Raw genomic sequence first — 19,355 nt, forward strand, 5'->3', positions numbered from 1 at the left:
AAGTTACTACCACCACATTAAATACTCTGCAGCTAACTCTTTGACCGCATTAATGAGGAAGTGATACTTGAACAGTAACTTTCAGTCTTACAGCTGCTACCCAAACACTTTAGGAAGGTGCTAATAGGACAAGGATCAACACCAACAATCTAATCTGCACGTGGAAGGTGGACATGAAAGGGGAAGATAATATAAAATGGAAAAGAGACCCTGAGAGAGGGGGATCGAGAAATAAAGAGAAAAACACTGTAACAATCAAGAATGAAACTTGTAATCTAACTTAAGAGAAATATATAAAAACTGATCTCCTAAGATTGTACTGAGGATAATTTTATTTAGAATAAACTAGTCTATCTTCAATTTTTTGTTATCTAAATACACTTTACTTCTTGTCTGATTCATTAAAATCCAATTTTCCAATCCACTGTCTACAAATTCATTGTATTGGGTTTTTTGGGTCTAAGTTCATTTATCCTTCAAATTGCGTCCTTACAACGAATATAATAGTAATTTTGTCAAAATTCGCATTCAATTAAAAAATATTGAGTGGTTTAATATTACTTAAAGTTACACCAAATGTAATTTGAACCCACTAACTAATGGATTCCAATTAATCTAACGATAAAAGAGTAATCATCGAAAACGGATGCCATAAATTAAAACACTCTACAAAAAATTAAAGCAAAATATACATTTTTACCGAACAAAATTCAATTTTTTAAAATAATAGTGCCACAGTCAGTCATTCATGTATTCATAAGGCACCCTATGTATTGTTTCTATCCCCTGCGGGAACGGAAGAAATGTGATCGTATCTTTCTGTCCCCATAACCGATGCCGCTGGACCTGGTCGTCCTTTTTGTTAATTGACTCTCTTTGTCACGTCTATGCATTGATTTTTTTAGATATATAAACTTAAAATAAAGTTTCGGAAATATATGTTAAAGGGCAAAAATTAAGTATGGTTGCTAAACATTGTGTCATAAGTTTTTTAATCAAATTTGGTCATGTAGTTATATATTGTCCAAAGATAATATTCGTTGTGATTTATTGAATAATGAAAGACAATCACAATAAAACAAAAAATGAATAATGCTATTACAAAACAAAACAATACCCACCACTCAAATGATGTTGTAATCGATTCAGTACTACATCTTGAATGATTCTTCCATTCCATAACAAAAAATCACTTGTGTCCAATCTACCAAGTTAGGTAATATTAAAGGAATCCCATAAAAGCATTCTATCAATAGCATTTCATCCTTGTTTATTTACTTGGAATTGAACTATTCCTCACAGAAAACGTCCAATATGTACTTCAATCAAGGATCACATATATCGGTGATTGAGATTGACTCATCACAGGGGAAAAAAATGTAAAGAAAAGTAATAAACAAGTCCTCGAGGAAGGAGCTCTCTGGCTTTTTTGTCAACAACATATTCAATCGGTGGCAGATAACAGATGGTGAACCTGGGCTCAAGCCGGTCAAACCGGGTTTTGCAGCAAACGAATAATAAAATAAAATAAAAAATTCTTTAATTATATAGAAATCTCCAACTAGATGGAAATTGGAAAGTTCTAAATCTATATAGCAATGGACAATGGTGGCTCATATAGCATGAATTTAAAAACTTGAAGATAACACGTGAAGAAAGTGATAAAACACTTGGGTAAGAACAAGCAAAGCTGGCCTGACTCATTTGGTAATATATATATATATGAGATGAGAGCATTAACTATGCCAAATAGAGTCTGTCTTTTACCTCACTCAGTCACTCGTGAGTCGTGACCTAACACTGTGCAACCCCACAAGGCTTCCCAAGTTGCGATAAGAGTAAAGAGCTTTCTATTTGGTTGAGCTTAGGCGATGCCCCATTCCTCGAATGGTCACTTTCCTTTGATCATCAACTCACATCAAGGTCTACTTAAAAAAGTAATGACAACACAAAATTAAGGTCAAGTTGGGATGTAATGGGAGGTTCAACTCTCAATTCAATTATTCAATTCTCTTCCTAAATTCATTTTGATAGAATAATAACAAAACCAAGTTCATTCAAGCTGGGATGCAAATCAATAATCATGTAATGGGATGTCCAAAATGCCAATTCAATTATAAGCTTTTGATAGTGTCAAGTTGGGATGCAAGTCATGCAATGGGATGTTCAAATGTCAATTCAATTATATGCTTTTTATAGTGTACATTTCGAAACCATATATTTTTCGGTAAATTTTTTTTTAGAGATAATTTCAAAACGTCATTTTCTGATGATTACTCTTTTTTATCAAATTAAGACACCAATTGATTTTTTTGGTATAGATGTAGATTAAATCCCATAACTCTTATCAAAAGATAGTGTCTATCAAAATATATATTTTTGTGGTTTTTATGTTAAATGTGTAACAAAAAAGACTAAAAACTAGCAAAAAAACTAGTTAAATTAAATTAAAAAATGAAAATGAAAAATTGATAAAAACTAAAAATTAACAAACACTTTGTAAATTTAATTTTGACGAAAACACCATTTTGATCCTTACATTTTAGGGTTACAGTCAATTTAGTCCCTACAGTTTTGTAGCAATCAATTTAGTCCCTGTTATTTTTAGTTTGCAATCAATTTGGTCATTACCGTTAACTTACTAATGGAAAATGCCTACGTGGTAAACAGTGTGCACTGTTGGCACACTTTAAGCTGAGTGACAACTAAAATAATAATATTACATGCCACATCATTTGGAAAAAAAAAAAATTAATTTATCAGTTTTAAAGAAAAAAAAAAATCAGATGTAGGAAGAACATGAACCCAGAAAAATCCAACCAAAATCCACTTCCAGCATATTCTTTAAGCAAATCAAAAAATAAAACCAAACAAATATAAAAAATGGTTAACAATAGAGCACTGAGATAGTTTTCTTCCTTACAGCACCTTAGCCAAAACGAAAAACACATAATTGACAGTACAGTGATAGCAAAATAGAGAGAACCCATGTAGGTCGAAAAAACCTTTCTCTCATTTCTTTTGTTCTTGGTTCTTTGAACAATTGAGAGATTTGTGTGCTTAAGCAATACAAAAAAATCTCATCTCTTCTTTCTAAGCCTTTGCGTCTTAACCAAGTGCCAACTGCCAAGTGCTCGATACAGTACTCATTGTATTAACCCACTTATGTCAATCCCACTATGAACATTTGTGAAGTTGAAACCACAAAGCCAAATCTTTCGTGAGGTTAACCATTTGATATTTGTTTGATCTTATTTTTGGATTTGCTTAAAAAATATGCTGGAAGTGGATTTGGGTTGGATTTTTTCTAGGTTCACCTTCTTCCCAGATCTTAATTTCTTTCTTTTTTTTTCTTTTTTCTTTTTTTCTTTTTTTGTTTCTTTAAAAGTGATAAATTAAATTTTTTCCAGATGATGTGGCCTATAATATTATTATTTTAGTTGCTACATAAGCTTAAAGTGTACCAACAGTGCACGCTGTTTGTTACATAGGCGTTTTTCGTTAATGATTTAACAGTAAGACCAAATTGACTGCAAATTGAAAATAACAAGAACCATATTGATTGCTACAAAAATATAGGGATTAAATTGACTATGACCCTAAAATATAAAAACCAAAATGGTGTTTTTGCTTTTAATTTTTCATTAAGAGTGTTAGGTGCATATGTTAATTAGAAAATTACGTGATTTGCACTTTCAACTATAAAATAAAATAATTATTTTAAACCCAAAATAAAATTAAATTAAATACAAACAACAGAGGATGTATTATGCTAAATCCGGTACAAGGAAAAGGCAGCACCGTTAATGGGGAAGCTTTCATGATTTAGAAACATGACACTCCGACATACATAAATAAAAAGACGTAGTATAATAAAGCTTTCAGCTGCAGGTTGTTTTGTAGTTATTATGGCATTCAAATCAGTACAATTTTTGTTCTGACAAGGATATTTATGTGCTGGTCCAACTAAAAGGCCCTTTCCTCTTCAATATTCATTGAAGTTCTAGGCAAGTTGATACGTAGCAATCTCACAACCAAATTCACGAAGCCTTCCTTCTTTCAGATTTTTTTTGTATTCAATGCTCGACCTATAATTAAATACAACTCGTATATTCCATTGCCAACTGGGAAGCATACACGTCCATCTCTAGAAATTTTAAGAAATTTAGGAAAGTCCGTTGTCAAGTATCTTACACCATTTGTTAATGAACTATTTTAAGAAAATTTTAATATAATAAATTTTCTTTAAATAGTTCTCTAGTTGTATAGTATAATAAACCATCGGACCATTGCCTTGAGCTAATTAGTTCGGATATCAACATCTTTAAAGTTTAAACTCTTAAATATTAATGAATAGTGACTCATCTTGAGCTCTCTTCTTACCAAGACATCAATAAATCCATTGGCATAAGTGGAACGAAAAATGCAAACATTTATGAAGCCAACATTCACAAGTCATAACAAAACAAGACCTTACACCCACAAGCACACGTGTTGAGGGAACCAGAGAGAGGTGTACAGGTTGATTGTTCTTCATAAACAACTACAATAGTCCAACGACCTTCATTATTATATAGCTTTAGGGAGCAACAACTCTAGAACCAATTGATTCAATTCTTTGAACCCTTTAATAGTCAATATTTCATTTGATTCGTTAAACTACTAAAGATTAAAAATAAAATTAAAATTAAAAAATAAAAAAAAGGCCACCCTCCTACTTCAATGGGTGGCTGCGTTACCAAACTCAACTACATGTTTCAATGACGCATTTACTAATTTGAAAGGAAAATATATCGTAGAAAAACCTCCTCTCTAGTTGCTGAACTAACCATTAATTCATATGATCCACAATCTACCCAATAAGGACTCTAAAGGTCAGTTTGGATGGAGGGGAAGAGAAAAGGAGTAGTCCTTTTCTGTACTACCTCTTACCATAATCTACAGGGTATCGTAGTCTTCCCGTACCAGGAGAAGACTCGCCTTATTGACTTGGAATTTTATTCTGTTGGTCACCATATTTTGTTACAACCCAATGTTAGTTTATAGGAAAAATAACATTTCTTTAATTTATATGGAAAATATCTTTCCAACACTGGCTAATATTGCACTACATAATCTATCAAATGTCCAAACAAAGTCGGTCCGTATAATAATTTACAAAATTGTACAAACGCTGTAGAATAACTTACAAAACTGTACATACGCCATGGCTACAACTAGATAGCCACTTTAACAGGTGCTCCATGTCCATATAATATGGAGTTCAGCTACCATCTGATCTCACCACCGGTGGTGCATCAGTGATCAGGCTGATTTATTGCCAACTGCTGAGGTATTGAAGTAAGCAGTTATTGCCTTCAACTTGCCATTTAAATAGTTCTTTTCAACCTGGGACCATGGACCTTGGCCATTAGTAATGAAAATATAAAAAGTAGTAAGTGAAAAAAAAAAATTTGCACAATGAGCTGGTCCTGAAAATATCAACAAACCAAACAACAAACATTGAAAGTCCATATTAAATTGTATTCCAGGCTGTCAGTGAGAATGGGGCAAGACTGTAAAAAGATGCCAGTAAATTCTCTTACTAATTCTATGGCAGTATTACTAGACACAATTTAGTCCCAATTTTTCATTTTACCATCAGCTTTACAGCACAATGTAACATATAATAATTCTTTCTGGATAACTAACAGATATAAATATTAGAAACAGGACACTTTTTGGACACGATTCATTCTTAATGGAAACTAGAGGTCCAAAGCCAATTTCGAGAAGAAAGACAGAAAGTTGATCCATCACCGTTCATTAACAAAGACTCTAAAGAATGAAAATTTCCATCTTAAAGGTGCTAGCTACCCCAGCTAGAAATGTTTCTCAGTGGGTACCAAAGACAACAGCCCAAAGCCTGCCTCACTGAGGACAGATGTTAAAGGGATAGGAGAGCACTAACACCACTACGTAGTCAAGAGGCCTAATTGGCATCCAATGGACCAAAATAATGCCATTTCATAAAATCTTAGAATTGATCTTAGCATTTTTAGTTATTACTAAAGGATGAAATATAACCCTAAAAGCTACATGAAGCCTGAAATGCAATTAAGAAATGCTGCAATCACAAACATCCAATTGAAACCATGGGCCAATGATCATATCTTAAATTGACTTTTACACATGGAGGAAAGAGTGAAACATCTACCAAATATTAAACTTAGTGTTTGTTTGGCAAAAATTATTTTTGCCAACTTATTTTACTATTCAACATATTTTTGCTACTATTCATGGGTCCCATTACACTTTTTGGTACTATTCATGAGTTTCACTATACTATTTCAACTAACTTTTACCTTTATCTACGGTACTTTCAGCAAAAAAAATTCAGTTTTAGCAAAATAAGCGGATCTCAAACGAACACTTGGAGAAAACTCACCAAATAAACAAAATTAAGAGATGTACCTCTAGTGCCCATGGAGGATGAGCAGATAAACACAACTCTGCCAATTGGTTGAGATCAACATTTCTTGGGAGAAACATGACTAGTCTGGAAGCAATTTCCTTTGCAGTATTAAAGAGAGAATATCTGCACAAGTACATATCAGAGCAGCATGATGTTAACACCAGCCTTCAGAAGGGAAAAAAGAAAATTTTAATATAATGCCCAACTTAGAAAGGAAATCCTCACCCATCACGTGGCTTTAGCATTGTCTTGATGTCATATGTCTTCACTTTAGTATAATCAGGTCCCCCCCAAGGCGGTGATAGAAAAACTGTGTCTGCCTGCAGCACCAAAGCATACTTGTTGAATACAATCAGAATATCAAAGAAAATAATTACAACATCAACAAAGCAGTAGTCCCAAATTTTTGAGGTCAGCTATGGCTTCTCAACAAATTGGTCAAGGTCAGCCATGTCTATTCTTTTCCTCCATTCTATTCTATATGTAGTCATACACACATGTATAAATAAATACATCTTAAATGCATCATACAGAATAGTAAATGTTTACCATTTCATCGTAAAGTTTAAACATTGTAACAGAATAATATCTGGGCTAGCTACCCAACTCAAGAAGTTTTAAATCACCACAACATTATTTTGAAAACAAATAAAAGAAATGTAATTTTTTTCACAGCTTATGAGGGGGGATGCTACTTAAAGATAATTTTTCGCACCACTTACTGTTCCAGCCAGATCTGTTCGACTATGAGCCCACCAGGCAAATAACAGACTAAAATCAGAATATTTTCTATTGAAGGACCCTTGAACATGAAAGATACTAGAATTAATCAGTATGAGGGATTCTGATTGAAGGACACCTTTCAAAACAAACATTTAAACAAGTCCATGCCAATACCAATTGGTTGTAGAAATATTCCCTTTGTACAAAACAGCAGAATTGCTTGAAACTTCTCAACATCACATCTTAAAGGCTGATCCTCAACATATACAAATGTTAATGCTCTTAACCTAAGGCACCAATTCTTTACTTTCACTAAACGGTCCATTAATAGACTAATGTAATACTTTTGGGGTACTTAATGTTGTTCATAACAACAAAGCCTTCAACAACATTAATGATAACCTAACATCACCATTGCTCCTCCCTAACAACAAATAACTATCATAGAACTATTGAATTTTTTTTTTTTTTTAATTTATTCTAGATTATATCTCTTTATACCCAACTTAAAATTGAGAGGAAATAGAAAATGTACCAACTCAAAGCATCATGCAATTTCCACCACTCTGCAGGACATCAAACACGGTCACATGTTATTATGTTAAGAAACCAATTCAATACCTTCAGTTTGGGTGCCAAACTGAAAAAGTCTCCATTTATGAAATCAATGCGGTCATCAACTCCATAGATAGCAGCATTGTGATGTGCATAATCAATCTTATTTTCATCAATATCAATTGCAATCACATGTTTGCTCCTGAAAATTGACAAATACAAGGGCAAGCATAAATAATCAAATATATAGTGCAAGAACATATTGGGAAAAAGAGCCATGAAGTTCCACCTGATCCCTGCACATGTATCATGAATAAAAACGAACAGGGTAGATGAAACCTGAATTTATAGAGGTACTTAAAATTAGTTAACATGGGTAAAAACACCAAACACCCATAGTTTCACAATATTCAAAGAGGAACACTTGGGGTAACAAAAATAAGGAGTAGAAAAGGCACCACCAAACCAGAATAATTCAAAAAAATAGAGTAAATAAGGGGAAAAAATCAATAAAGTTTACGCGTGTAATAAAGACATCCACTGTTTTTATAAGTGAAAAATTTAATTAAGAAATGAAACAAGAATAAAGACGTCCATTTTTATCCACTTAAAAAAATACACTTCAACTATACTAAATGTCTTACTAAAGGGTAAAAGCATGAGGTCTGTGGTCTGAATACTGGCCCTGTTGGCTTCTGTTTATCATATATGGCAGCAGAGGAATGCATAGATTCGTTGTGGAAGGATTAAAACAGAGTAAAGGATTCTGCAGATCAGATGGGAAGTTATGAACAGGGTGGGAGCAAAAGGAGGCTTTTGCACCCTATTTTTAATAGGGCCCTTTCTTGTACCTGGGATATTTCAGTGTGTTAAAGCATTCAGTAATTTTATCTTGTGTTAAGGTTTGATGGGATAGCGACAGCTCTCAGCAGCTCAGCTGCAGTTCTCCTCAAAGCTAACTTCATTTTTTCATTCAGGAAAAGGTCCAATCAAGCTTCAGCATGATGCATACACAGGAACTGCAATGGAAGTCAATGCAGATCTCAATTCAATCCTAAGATTCAATAAATTACCTTTTCATCCTTACTATTTAGGATTGTTAGTTGACAACCCTTACCTCACTTGCAGTCTTGGAAGCTTAAATTCAATTCTGAAGGTCAAAGACTAATCAAGTTTCAGTAGAAAGCTTCAATCAAATGTTTACTTGGTGACTGTAACGGACAATTTTCCTCTTTTTTTTGGATAACGTAGGGAACCATTCTAAAGAAGAGCCCTTCGGACTCGCCTTTAGCCAGACTTACAGGCAATTGACCCAACTTGCCAAAAGGACAAGTTTCATTTATTATTGACAAGCAATCAAAAAGTCAAGAGGAAATCAAAGATAGCATGATGGAAACATGAAAGCATCAAAAAGAAGGTGACTCGTATCTTATATTTGACTGTGACCCCTTTGATAACATGAAGCATCTGGAGAAATCAAATCATCAAATAGAGATTTTCAACTTTCAGACAGTTACTAAATTGGCAATAGCATAGTTTATTAAATTTCATCACAGGTTTTTTTTTCTTTTTATCATTTTGATTGGTAGTTTACACACATACACAGAGGATCTTGAGCTCATTACCTCACCCTCCTCTCCATTTCACGGGGGGAAGAGGCGCTATTTGAGCTAGTGGTCATTAGAAAATTTCATCACAAAGTTGAATGGCAAGTTTAACATATTGGAATTTTGTTTTTTGATAAGTATATATTGGAATATCTACAAAGAACAAGAACTAACGTGGAAGACAAAGGTATACATTCTGAGATGCGCACCTTAATCTCCCCGCAACAATAACAATCATTTAACAGAGAAAAGAAAGAAAAAAATCACACCCAACACAGCGAGACATCACAGCTATAAAAGCATGTATAAGATGAACTTACAAAACACTAATTAATAATAGCTTTTAGCTTAAGGATCTTCAAGAACAAACACACCACTTGAAATGCCAAAGACTAACAAGTGAAACTTGGTAGAGAATTATAAAAACCCTCAGGTTTACTCAATACAATGGAGTCATGACAAAATAAAATCACAAAAATGGAGTCACATCAAACTCACCTTTGAGCAAATTGGATGGCATTCCCACCAACTCCAGTAAAACAGTCAACTATGATGCCACTGCCACAACGAGATGCATGATGCCTAGCTATAGACTCTGGAGTGACAGAAAACCATCCTTCTTCATCCATTTTTATACCATTATCAAATCTGGAAAAAAGTAGGTACCTCTGCCACCAGTACTTGGCAATATCAGCAGAAAATTCTCCAGGAATTCCTTGAAATTGAAGCTCTGCATTATGCAATTGGTTTATCACAATTTAACCAAATGTTGATGATATTTGAAGTACCAGAAACTACTATCGACAATAACAGCACAAAGCAGTTAACTATCTTGGCAAAAAGAACAAGCACACTGAACACATACAAAGTGGAAGTACACCATATTATCCTTCAATGTGGATAGGCCAATATTACAGGCATGAGCACCAACCATATGAGCAACAGTCCTATGTTTGGGAGATCATGATGGAAGGACAGTAGGGAATGAATAGGCATATTCTTATAATACATGTTTGGTGCAGAATAAAATCTGTTTATTTTTATATATATGAAAAATGCATGATCAAATTACACAAAATCATCATTATAGGTTACATTTTTTTCCTTTCTTGCTTCATACCTTAAATTACAGTAAAACGATAAAGATCATTAGCATCTATGCACTTCATTCTTTGAAGATGTATGAGTCATTCTTGTGATTGAGATTAAAACTATTAAGTCTAGAAGTAACACAGGGATCATTAGTTGAGGGAAACACAGATTCATGCTAACATAAGGGTGAATTTGGGAGGCGAGAAGAACAGAACAATGCGATAAAAGGATTCCACCTATACAATTTTCAGCAGAATCAGCAAAAATTAAGCTGGCAGCACAGCTGCATAAGTCTATCATGCCACCTTGATCTAATTAGTCAGTCTATCATGACACCTTCAACCAAAAATTTACCAGGGATGGTATGAATCATAAAAAAATCACCACGTAGATCAAGGGGCAAAAGGTCTAATTAAAATTGAATATGTATACACTTAAAGTTACAGGGACCAGAAGGTAACAACTAGCTTGTTGAGGCCTCATGTCCTCCTATCAAAGATGGAGGAGAGAAAAAATCTTCACCAAAATATTGTGTTTAACAGATGGCAGGCTGCTGCCTCCCCTTGTGTAGCCCCAAACCCATTACCTCAAATGATCACACACACACGCAGGAAAATTATTTCACAAACCTTCATCATCATTGGAAACATTTCTTTGTCCTCGTGTTCTTCTCACTTTCTTTTTTTTCTTTTTCATGATGAGGGCATCATAGGTATCTATCTTATCTGTTACAGTTTCCAAATTTCCCATAGGCATATAACCAGACTCAGAAACTACTTCAGTAATTATATTGTTCAAGCTGCAAAACAAGTTTACATGTTAGAAGTGCAAGCAGGCAAAGCATTTTATGTAAAAGCTGAAACAGACACAACCATGACCAAGCTTTTATATTCTACCTGCTAATATCAAAAACTTGAAAGGCTTCATCATCTTCATGATTTACATCACAAGAGATAATTTTATTACATTTATCAGGGAGATTAACACAAGCATATATACAGAATTTAATGAATATCTATAGAAACACACACTAATGGAAAACAAAATACCTATCAATATGCTCCAGGGCATTTGGTAACAAGCACAATGTATTTACATCAATGCAACTTCTATTAATCTCATAAAGCTCATCTGTATGCTCAAGACTTCTACTCACAGTAGTTACATCCACACAAGACATAGAGTTGTCTGCACCATGTCCAATCCCCACTGAGAGCTCATCAGGTGGCTGACCCCCTAATTTACCGTTACTTATGGATTCCTCAAATGAGTCAATTTTAGTTTGCAGAGTACACAAATCAGTTACCTCTACAACAGGGCAAACATCCATTTCAGTTGCTTCAGTAGACTCTTTGTTCGACTTGTTATTAATGTCACCATATTCTAGATGTTCCATGCCTGGGGGTGGGTTCCATGTTGAAGAATATGTTTTGATATTATAAAAATAGTTTCTCTTATAAAAGGAGTCCCAATACACCGTCCAGTCCCCAAGATCATCATTGCATTCAAAGCTGTCGGTTCTATCATGGTCAAGCATTTTTGACAAAGGGGTATATACAACTGAATCAGGGACAAATGACTGCTCGGTGCCATTATCATTTGAATTTTTCTCATGTTCTATATCATGGTAAGCAGCTGATAAACATTTTAAATGTTCATACTCCAGTAATCTTCCATCACAGTGTTTCTTATCATGGTCAAAACTAGCATCTGGCAAAGGGTTTACAGCAGGAGGTCCAGTATCCAAGTTAGTCAAATTAGCTGAATTTTTCACGTCATCCTTGAACACAGTAGAAACATGTACAGAGTCACAATCCTGGCAACCATTAGACACAATGTCGGATCTTCCAACAAAAACTTGTTCCTTGTCAGCTTCACCAGTGATCCCAGTTGAACTTGCTAAATTATCTCCTCCACCAAAGGGGCATTGGGATATTTTGGCATCCACTGCAACATCATAATTAGATGATTCACTTTGGCCCAGCATTGACATAGAACATAAAGAACTGCTTGTATTATCATGAAATATAGTAGGAGATACAATCTCCCCCTCACTCACTTTGGATAATTCAAGTGCTTCATCCTCGATATCTTGATGGCTTTTAGAATGCTTCATGCGTGTACCCTTTCTTTTGCCTGTACCCATTCCATTCCACTTCTGCCAAAAAAGGTTTCATTATCACAAATAGACCAAAAACTTTGTAATATAAGTATATAACTAACCAGTTACAAAAAAAAAAAAGTGACCCATACAATAAGAGTGATGAGGCAGCCTCTAACAATTCCTTGACCAAGTGCAAATAAGTTTCCTTATTTCATTTCATACTCAAATGGTTAGATGACATAAGGAAACATGATTAAGAAATCTAAAAGCATAACAGGTTATACTTTGATTGTAATCATTGGATAGTCTCAATTTCCATATTGTAATAATTTCTTGAGTAATTTATGACTTCCACAGATAGAACATAAGCTCCATCTTAAAGATAGGACCACTTATCTGACTCTTTTTCTAGTTGCTCTCTTCGTATGAAAGGCAGGGGTCATTCCCCCACCATTAACTAATCCTTCATCACCTCTTAGAGGAAAAAGAATCTCAATAAGTCAAAGGACACAAAAAATTTCAAAGTACTTGTTTTAAGTGGTGTCCGTAGTAGGCTCGTGTGAAAGTAATGTTAGCTCCAATCACAACTTGCTGCGTTAGCAAGTTGTGAAAAAGGTTGTGTCCCTAGCATTGCTCAAAGAATTTAAGGTATGTTTGGACCCCAGATTGTGTGGAGCAAACAGATTAACCGCCCTCGAATGCATGAAATGAAATGTAACAGACACAAACAAAACAAGACATTAACCATAACACAATAGACGCCGTGTAAACCCACCTCCTTGTTTGTGTGGAACGAAAGAGGCAGCCCCAATGCATTCATCCGTTCACTGAGCTCCGTTTCTTCCGGCAAAATGCCATTATCTGACACAACCCCAAAATCAAACAACATTTGTTAGAATTACGGCTAAATCATTAAATTCACCGTATCCTAATAGCTTAAGCTTTTGCGAGAATCATTAAAATCCATCCACATAGAAACTTTAAATTCCACTATTAAAACGTAACATGAACATAGTCATAGTCATAGTCACAGTAAAACGTGATACACATATATGTATTTAGCAGAATAAGTCAGTAACACATGAAATAATTCAAGAATTATGAGAAGAACTTGCCAGTAGCTGTGGAAAGAATATTTGACTCGTTGTTGTTATCATCATCTTCAGCTGATTTCTGATATTTCAACGAAGAATCAAATAATTTTCAAATAATAATAAATCAAGAAATAAATTATTTAAAAGACGCATCAGTAATTTATGGACTTACAGTTACAAAGCGTCTAGTAACACCATCGTCCCTGCAAAAACAAATTGAAAACGTGTTATTCCACGTTGCTCAAACCCCTAATTTGTGTGTGTGTGTGTGTGAGAGAGAGAGAGACCAAGAGAGAGAGAGAGAGACCAGAGAAAGACTTGGGTGAGCTTGAAGAGAGAACCGAGGGCTTTGATAGCGAGGCCTTCGGATTCGTCCATTTTGAAGAAGAAGAAAGGAAAATATTTGGACTGGATTTGACAACTCAAATTTGCGTTGTTTTCAAGTTTCTGTTTCCGTCGAACTGAAACGAGAACATCTGCTTTATAGCAACGCAGCCGCTATGGCTAAAACGACACGGTTTTGTAAGCTTACTACTGTTACGCGCCCTTGTAAAATATAAATTAAAAAAAATCCTAAAAAGGCAAAAACAGAAAAATCTTTATATATATACACGTTTCGGGATAATATTTTAAGATTCTCGAGAATATTTAAAAATTCTCATGTTTAGTTGCAAATTATGCTAAGGAATCATATGGTTAGGGGAATCTGGATTTCCCCTTTAAACCCCTCTCAGTAGGAATGTGGATTCTCTTTAAAACAGGTGGATATTCAGATTCCCAAGTTTAAAAGAAATTGTATTTTTTATAAATTGACAATTTTAACTATTTTTCTTTATCATTTAAGTAATTAAAATAAAATATAAAACAAATCATCAGTATCTTTTCTCTTGTCTTATAGACCTAAACGTTGTCAGGCTATTTTGTTATGAATTAAGCTCTTTTAAAAATTATTATTAAGAATAAAGCATTTAAGAATTTAAATAGTTATTTTTGTATTGTATTTGTCGTTTTAAAATGTTAGGCTATAGTTTTAATGAATTTGTTATAATTAATAGTTTATATTTTGTTTTTCATTATTTATTTAGAGGAATATTAAAAATAAAAAAAATAAAAAAAAATAAAACTTGATAGTTCACATTCAAATTTAAGGATATAATGGGAAAAATAAATAATTCATTTAAAATTCCTAAGAATAAACCAAACATTATCATCTTACATTCCTAAAAATCTTAAGAGATTCCTAATGAAACCAAATATAGGAATAACTACATTTCTAGGCATCCAGATTTAGGGATGGCAATTTTTGTCTGACCCACAGGTACCCAACCCAGTTCGATAAAAAATAGGGTTAGGTTTGGGTTAAAAAAAAATCCGAAGTGGGTCGGGGTTTTTTCCAAAACCCAGCCTGAACCCGGACCCGACCCGATTATATATGTATAGTTACTAAAATACCCTCATATATATATATATATATATATAGAGTTATAAACCCTAAAATTTTCTATTCCTCGTTTCATTTCAACTCAAACCTTTGCCTCTCATCTCTTGAGCTCACAATCTCACTCGCTCTCAATCTCATCGTCGGCCCAACTGCCCAACCTCTCACCGCCACCCTAGCTTTCACCACCGTCCCAAGCTGTCTCAGCTCTCTCACTCACTGTCTCACACGATTGCCTCTCCCTCTTCATCTCTCAACTCTCTCACTCACACGGCCACAAGCCCACAATCAATCAAGCACAAGCACAGCTCTCAACTCCATTTCATCCTTGTCGTCACCAATCTCACACTATCGCACAGCCCTCTGCCCCTCTCATCTTCCTTGCCTATGGCCTCACGGCCTCACTTGCTCCACCTTGATCTCCATTTTTTTTCTTTTTCTTTTTCTTTTGGGTTTAATTCATCTCAATCATGTGAGTTTGTGTTTGTGTGTTATGTTTGTGATTTTGAAAGGAAAAATCATAGATCTAAAATTTGTGTTTGGTTTGTGATTTTGAAAGGGAAAATCATAGATTTGAAATTTATGTGTTATGGTTTCTGTGTTTATGTTTGTGATCGTGTTTGGATTTGTGTTTGTGATTGTGATTTTGGGCCGAAAAATCATAAATCGAAATTTATGTTTCTAATTTTGGGCTTGGTTGGGCATGAGGGGACGGGGCTCGCGAGGGCCCAACGAGGCAGGTTTGGGGTTAAGAAAAAAATTTGTTTAATAAACGGGCTAGGTCCGGGTTTTCGGGGCAAACCCATTGGTCGGGTTTGGGTATGAAAAAAATCGGGCTGTTGCCATTTCTATCCAGATTGCAAGGAATCACATTCCTAGGAATTGGATGCCAAGAGTAATATGGATTCCCCTATACCAAATGCCACATTATAGTGTATGTACGTAGAACAAATTAAATTATACAAACCAAAAATCTTATTACACACTTCATACACACTTTATTTTGAAATCAGTTTTTTAAAAACATTATTTTAGTCCATGTGACAATGTTTAGACAGTGAGTATGTAATAAGAAATGTATTACTATCATTACTCTTAAAAAAACTCCTTATGTTATGATCCAAGTGTCCCACGTAGATTAAATATGAGTTTAACCATGTGTTTATAAACTCTTGGGCACCCTCCCTTTACAAACGAGTTTTAAGGTTGAGTTCTACCCATGAGTTTGTAACATTTGATATCAGAGCCAATTACTACCTTGAGTATGAGCTACCCTCAGGAAGGGTTCAAGTAATACAATATAGATTTATAACCATTTAAAAAAAAAAAAAAAGCATATTGTAACGAATTGGTCATGGTCAAAGAAGCTCAACATTTTTTCCCCAAATTATAGAAGTTAGTCGAGCTGAGTTCAAGCTTAATTTATTTGCTAAGCTCAAGTTAATCATCAAATAGTATTACATGTTCTAATTTTGTTTATTTTATTGTCAAATAAGCTTAAGCTTGTTCACAAACAATTAGATTATTCTTCTCCCATATATAGTAAATCCATGATTGTAATTTTTGACTCGTTTACAAACTTATGAATTTCTATTGTAATGAATTGGCCATAGTCAAAGAGGTTCATGGTTTTTGAGGTGTCATTAAAGGTTTACCAACAAAAGGTGTGTAGCCTAATGGTTGTTTGGACATACAACTCAAGCTCAACATATTTTTTTCCCAATTTATAGAAGTGGGCCGAGTTGAATTCAAGCTTAATTTATTTGCTAAGCTCAAGTTAATCAGCAAACAGTATTACATGTTGGAGTTTTATTTATTTTATTGTCAAATAAGCTTAAGTTTATTCACAAACAATTAGATTACTCTTCTCCCATATATAATAAATTCATGATTGTAATTTTTGACCATTCACAAATTTATGAATTTCTATTTACAAATGGATTGTTTATATTATCAAGAAATTACAAATAATAATTTGATATCATATGAATCTACTCACAAACATATACAATTCAATCTATAGTCTATATAAATGTTTTTTTAGACAAATATAAATATAACAATATAATATTATATACATATAGTTAAATCAAGTATTTTGTTTACGAGCTTATTCATAAATATATTATTATGTTTGAACTTGAGTCGTCTAATAGACAAGCCTAAACTTATGGCATATTTGGTATGTTGTAATAAACAACTTAATGGAATGGTTATTCTTGTGTCGTGGAATAGTTATTCAGTATTGGGTTACATCTTAATCATAGGGAATTGTAATTCTGTAGGAATAGAAAAATATCTATTGCTTAAATTGAGGCATAACTATTCATATCTAAAAGTACTTTTTTTTTTCCTGAAATTATAGAATATCTAAAACTTCTAATGGTTATTCTTTATAGCAATAATTTTAAAATTTAATACATTTTTTAAAAATTCAAACTTTTTATTTGCACATATAATTATAAAAAAGTCATCCAAAATATAGGTTTTATATTTCATATACTTATTTATATTTTACAATCAAACAGCACAAATAAGAATAGTAATTCCATTCCTATTTAAAAAAAAAAAAAAGTAATTCCATTGATTCTTAAAAAAATTAGTAATAAAGATTACCACTTTTATTGTAATCTTTATTCAATATACCAAACAAGACATCAAACTTGAATTTGACTTGATTTAAAAAAAAAAAAAAAAAGGTATTGTAAGCGGGCATAAACAATTAGGCCCATCTAGAATGAAAAGCTTAAATAATATGGCCCAATACAATTAATTAAGTTTTTGAGGTCAACCTTGATTTGCTTATATGGTTTTACAAGATAGTAAATGGAAAAATTTTGCACAAGGTACCAGATGGTAGCAAGTTCTTTGACTAACACTTCTTCAAGATAGGCCAAGGAACGTCAGTTCATATACTAATATTCAAGTTTGAATTACAAGATAGTTATACATAAGAAGTATTTCCTTTTAGTTTTTCATCCCCTCTTCTGGAGGGGTTTCCTTTCTTTATATAGTCAGCTGAATTGTATCTAAGCCCTCCACTTGTAGAATCATCGACCTTTCTTTAGATGCTTGTTCCATCAGCATTTTTTGCTAAAGGTGGAAAAGTGTGTGGCAAGTTATGAGGGCATTGTTTAGTGGTCATTCCTTCATTAATGCGACCAGCTAAGTTGGTGTATTGCATTGAATGCCGAGGTAATAGTTACTTTATCTGAATATTTCCCTTTTTTTTTACTTGCATGTTTCTATCGTCTTCCTCAGTATTTTGTCTTCTGATGCAAATAGCTTGCTTAAAGTAATATGAGGAACGCTCACTCTTCGGGCTCCTCGAGGGATCAGCCTCTTCATCTCTCTTCCTCGGATTCTTATCCATGTGTCGAGACAGTACTGATATGTGGGTGGGCCCTTCTCCTTCTCAAACTAGGCCCACAAGCTTTATTCCGTATCCTAATCTTAGAGCATCCACAGCCGGTTTTCACATCTCATCTTATTTTACCATCTCAAAAAGTTACTTTATTAATTATACCATACCATTTTACAATACCTCCAACATCCCAACTTTTATTTTTCTATTCTACTCATTAAAATAATATTTCTACACAATAAAACATATTTTTTTTCTTTTTTGTTTTTTTCCAAATTTTCCCCTCCACCTTCCCTCAACCTCTATCACTAGGCCTTCATTGCCCAGTTACCACCACTGCGCCTCCACCCTGCCCACCATGCCACCACTGCCCACCAAAATCCCATTGGAGCAAAAACCCATATTAAAAAAAAAAAAAAAAAAAAAAAACCAGAACCCAGAAAACGCAGAACCAGAACCCAGAACGGCAACACAAGCCACCGATCTGTTCTTCAACCTAAAATCTTAGATGTGCAAAACCAAAATGGCAACACAAGCCATCGATCCCACTCCAAATCAAATACTCGATCTTCTCATACCCCATGAACCCCACTAACTCAAACCCAATCTCCTCGAGCCCAAGGTACAATCCCACCACCTGAACCACGATTTGCCACGATCTCCATAATTAAACCACGATCTCCATGATCAGACCACGCCGGGTGAGACAGTGGAGACAGTGGCCAACGGCGGCTTGGGCTTGGCGTTGAGAGCAAAGGGAGAGGGAGAAGTCCGAGAGAGAGAGACGTGGGAGACAGAGTTTGAGAGAGTGGGAGAGTCAGGGAGACAAATGAGAGAGAAAGATAATAAAATAATAGTGTAGAATTGCACTGTAGCAAAATTCTAAATTTTTTTGCAATAGTTGCATTATACAAGTCCGGATGC

General features: G+C 34.2%; 1 protein-coding gene across 6 annotated transcripts; it reads right to left on the minus strand.

Annotated features, from left to right (window-relative positions):
* Positions 1–5,035: 5,035 nt before the first annotated feature.
* On the minus strand, positions 5,036–14,118 carry LOC115974172. Of its 6 annotated transcripts, XM_031094406.1 has the most exons (12): positions 13,937–14,114; positions 13,802–13,832; positions 13,651–13,708; positions 13,311–13,396; positions 11,738–12,589; positions 11,481–11,659; positions 11,061–11,230; positions 9,838–10,069; positions 7,799–7,934; positions 6,680–6,774; positions 6,454–6,577; positions 5,036–5,388 (listed from the first exon to the last, which is right to left on the minus strand). In XM_031094406.1, exons 1-12 carry the CDS (start codon positions 14,005–14,007, stop codon positions 5,305–5,307), a joined length of 2,118 nt encoding a protein of 705 aa, XP_030950266.1. In that variant the 5' UTR covers positions 14,008–14,114; the 3' UTR covers positions 5,036–5,304. The 6 variants fall into 6 exon arrangements, 4 of the variants coding, with proteins under 4 accessions (XP_030950266.1, XP_030950265.1, XP_030950263.1 ...); XM_031094405.1 differs by having other exon boundaries at positions 11,481–12,586; XM_031094403.1 differs by having other exon boundaries at positions 11,481–12,589; positions 13,937–14,113.
* Positions 14,119–19,355: the final 5,237 nt, after the last annotated feature.

This window comes from Quercus lobata, chromosome 2, assembly GCF_001633185.2.
Source record: "Quercus lobata isolate SW786 chromosome 2, ValleyOak3.0 Primary Assembly, whole genome shotgun sequence".
In the NCBI taxonomy this organism is placed as follows: domain Eukaryota; kingdom Viridiplantae; phylum Streptophyta; class Magnoliopsida; order Fagales; family Fagaceae; genus Quercus; species Quercus lobata.

Excerpts from the sequence above, each read along its gene's own strand:
- LOC115974172 (XM_031094403.1), bottom strand. The coding sequence starts at position 14,007 with ATGGACGAATCCGAAGGCCTCGCTATCAAAGCCCTCGGTTCTCTCTTC. Across the intron at positions 13,833-13,936 it reads CTCACCCAAGTCTTTCTCTG|GGACGATGGTGTTACTAGAC; the intron begins GTCTCTCTCTCT and ends TTGTTTTTGCAG. Across the intron at positions 11,231-11,480 it reads GCCCTGGAGCATATTGATAG|CTTGAACAATATAATTACTG; the intron begins GTATTTTGTTTT and ends CTTGTTTTGCAG.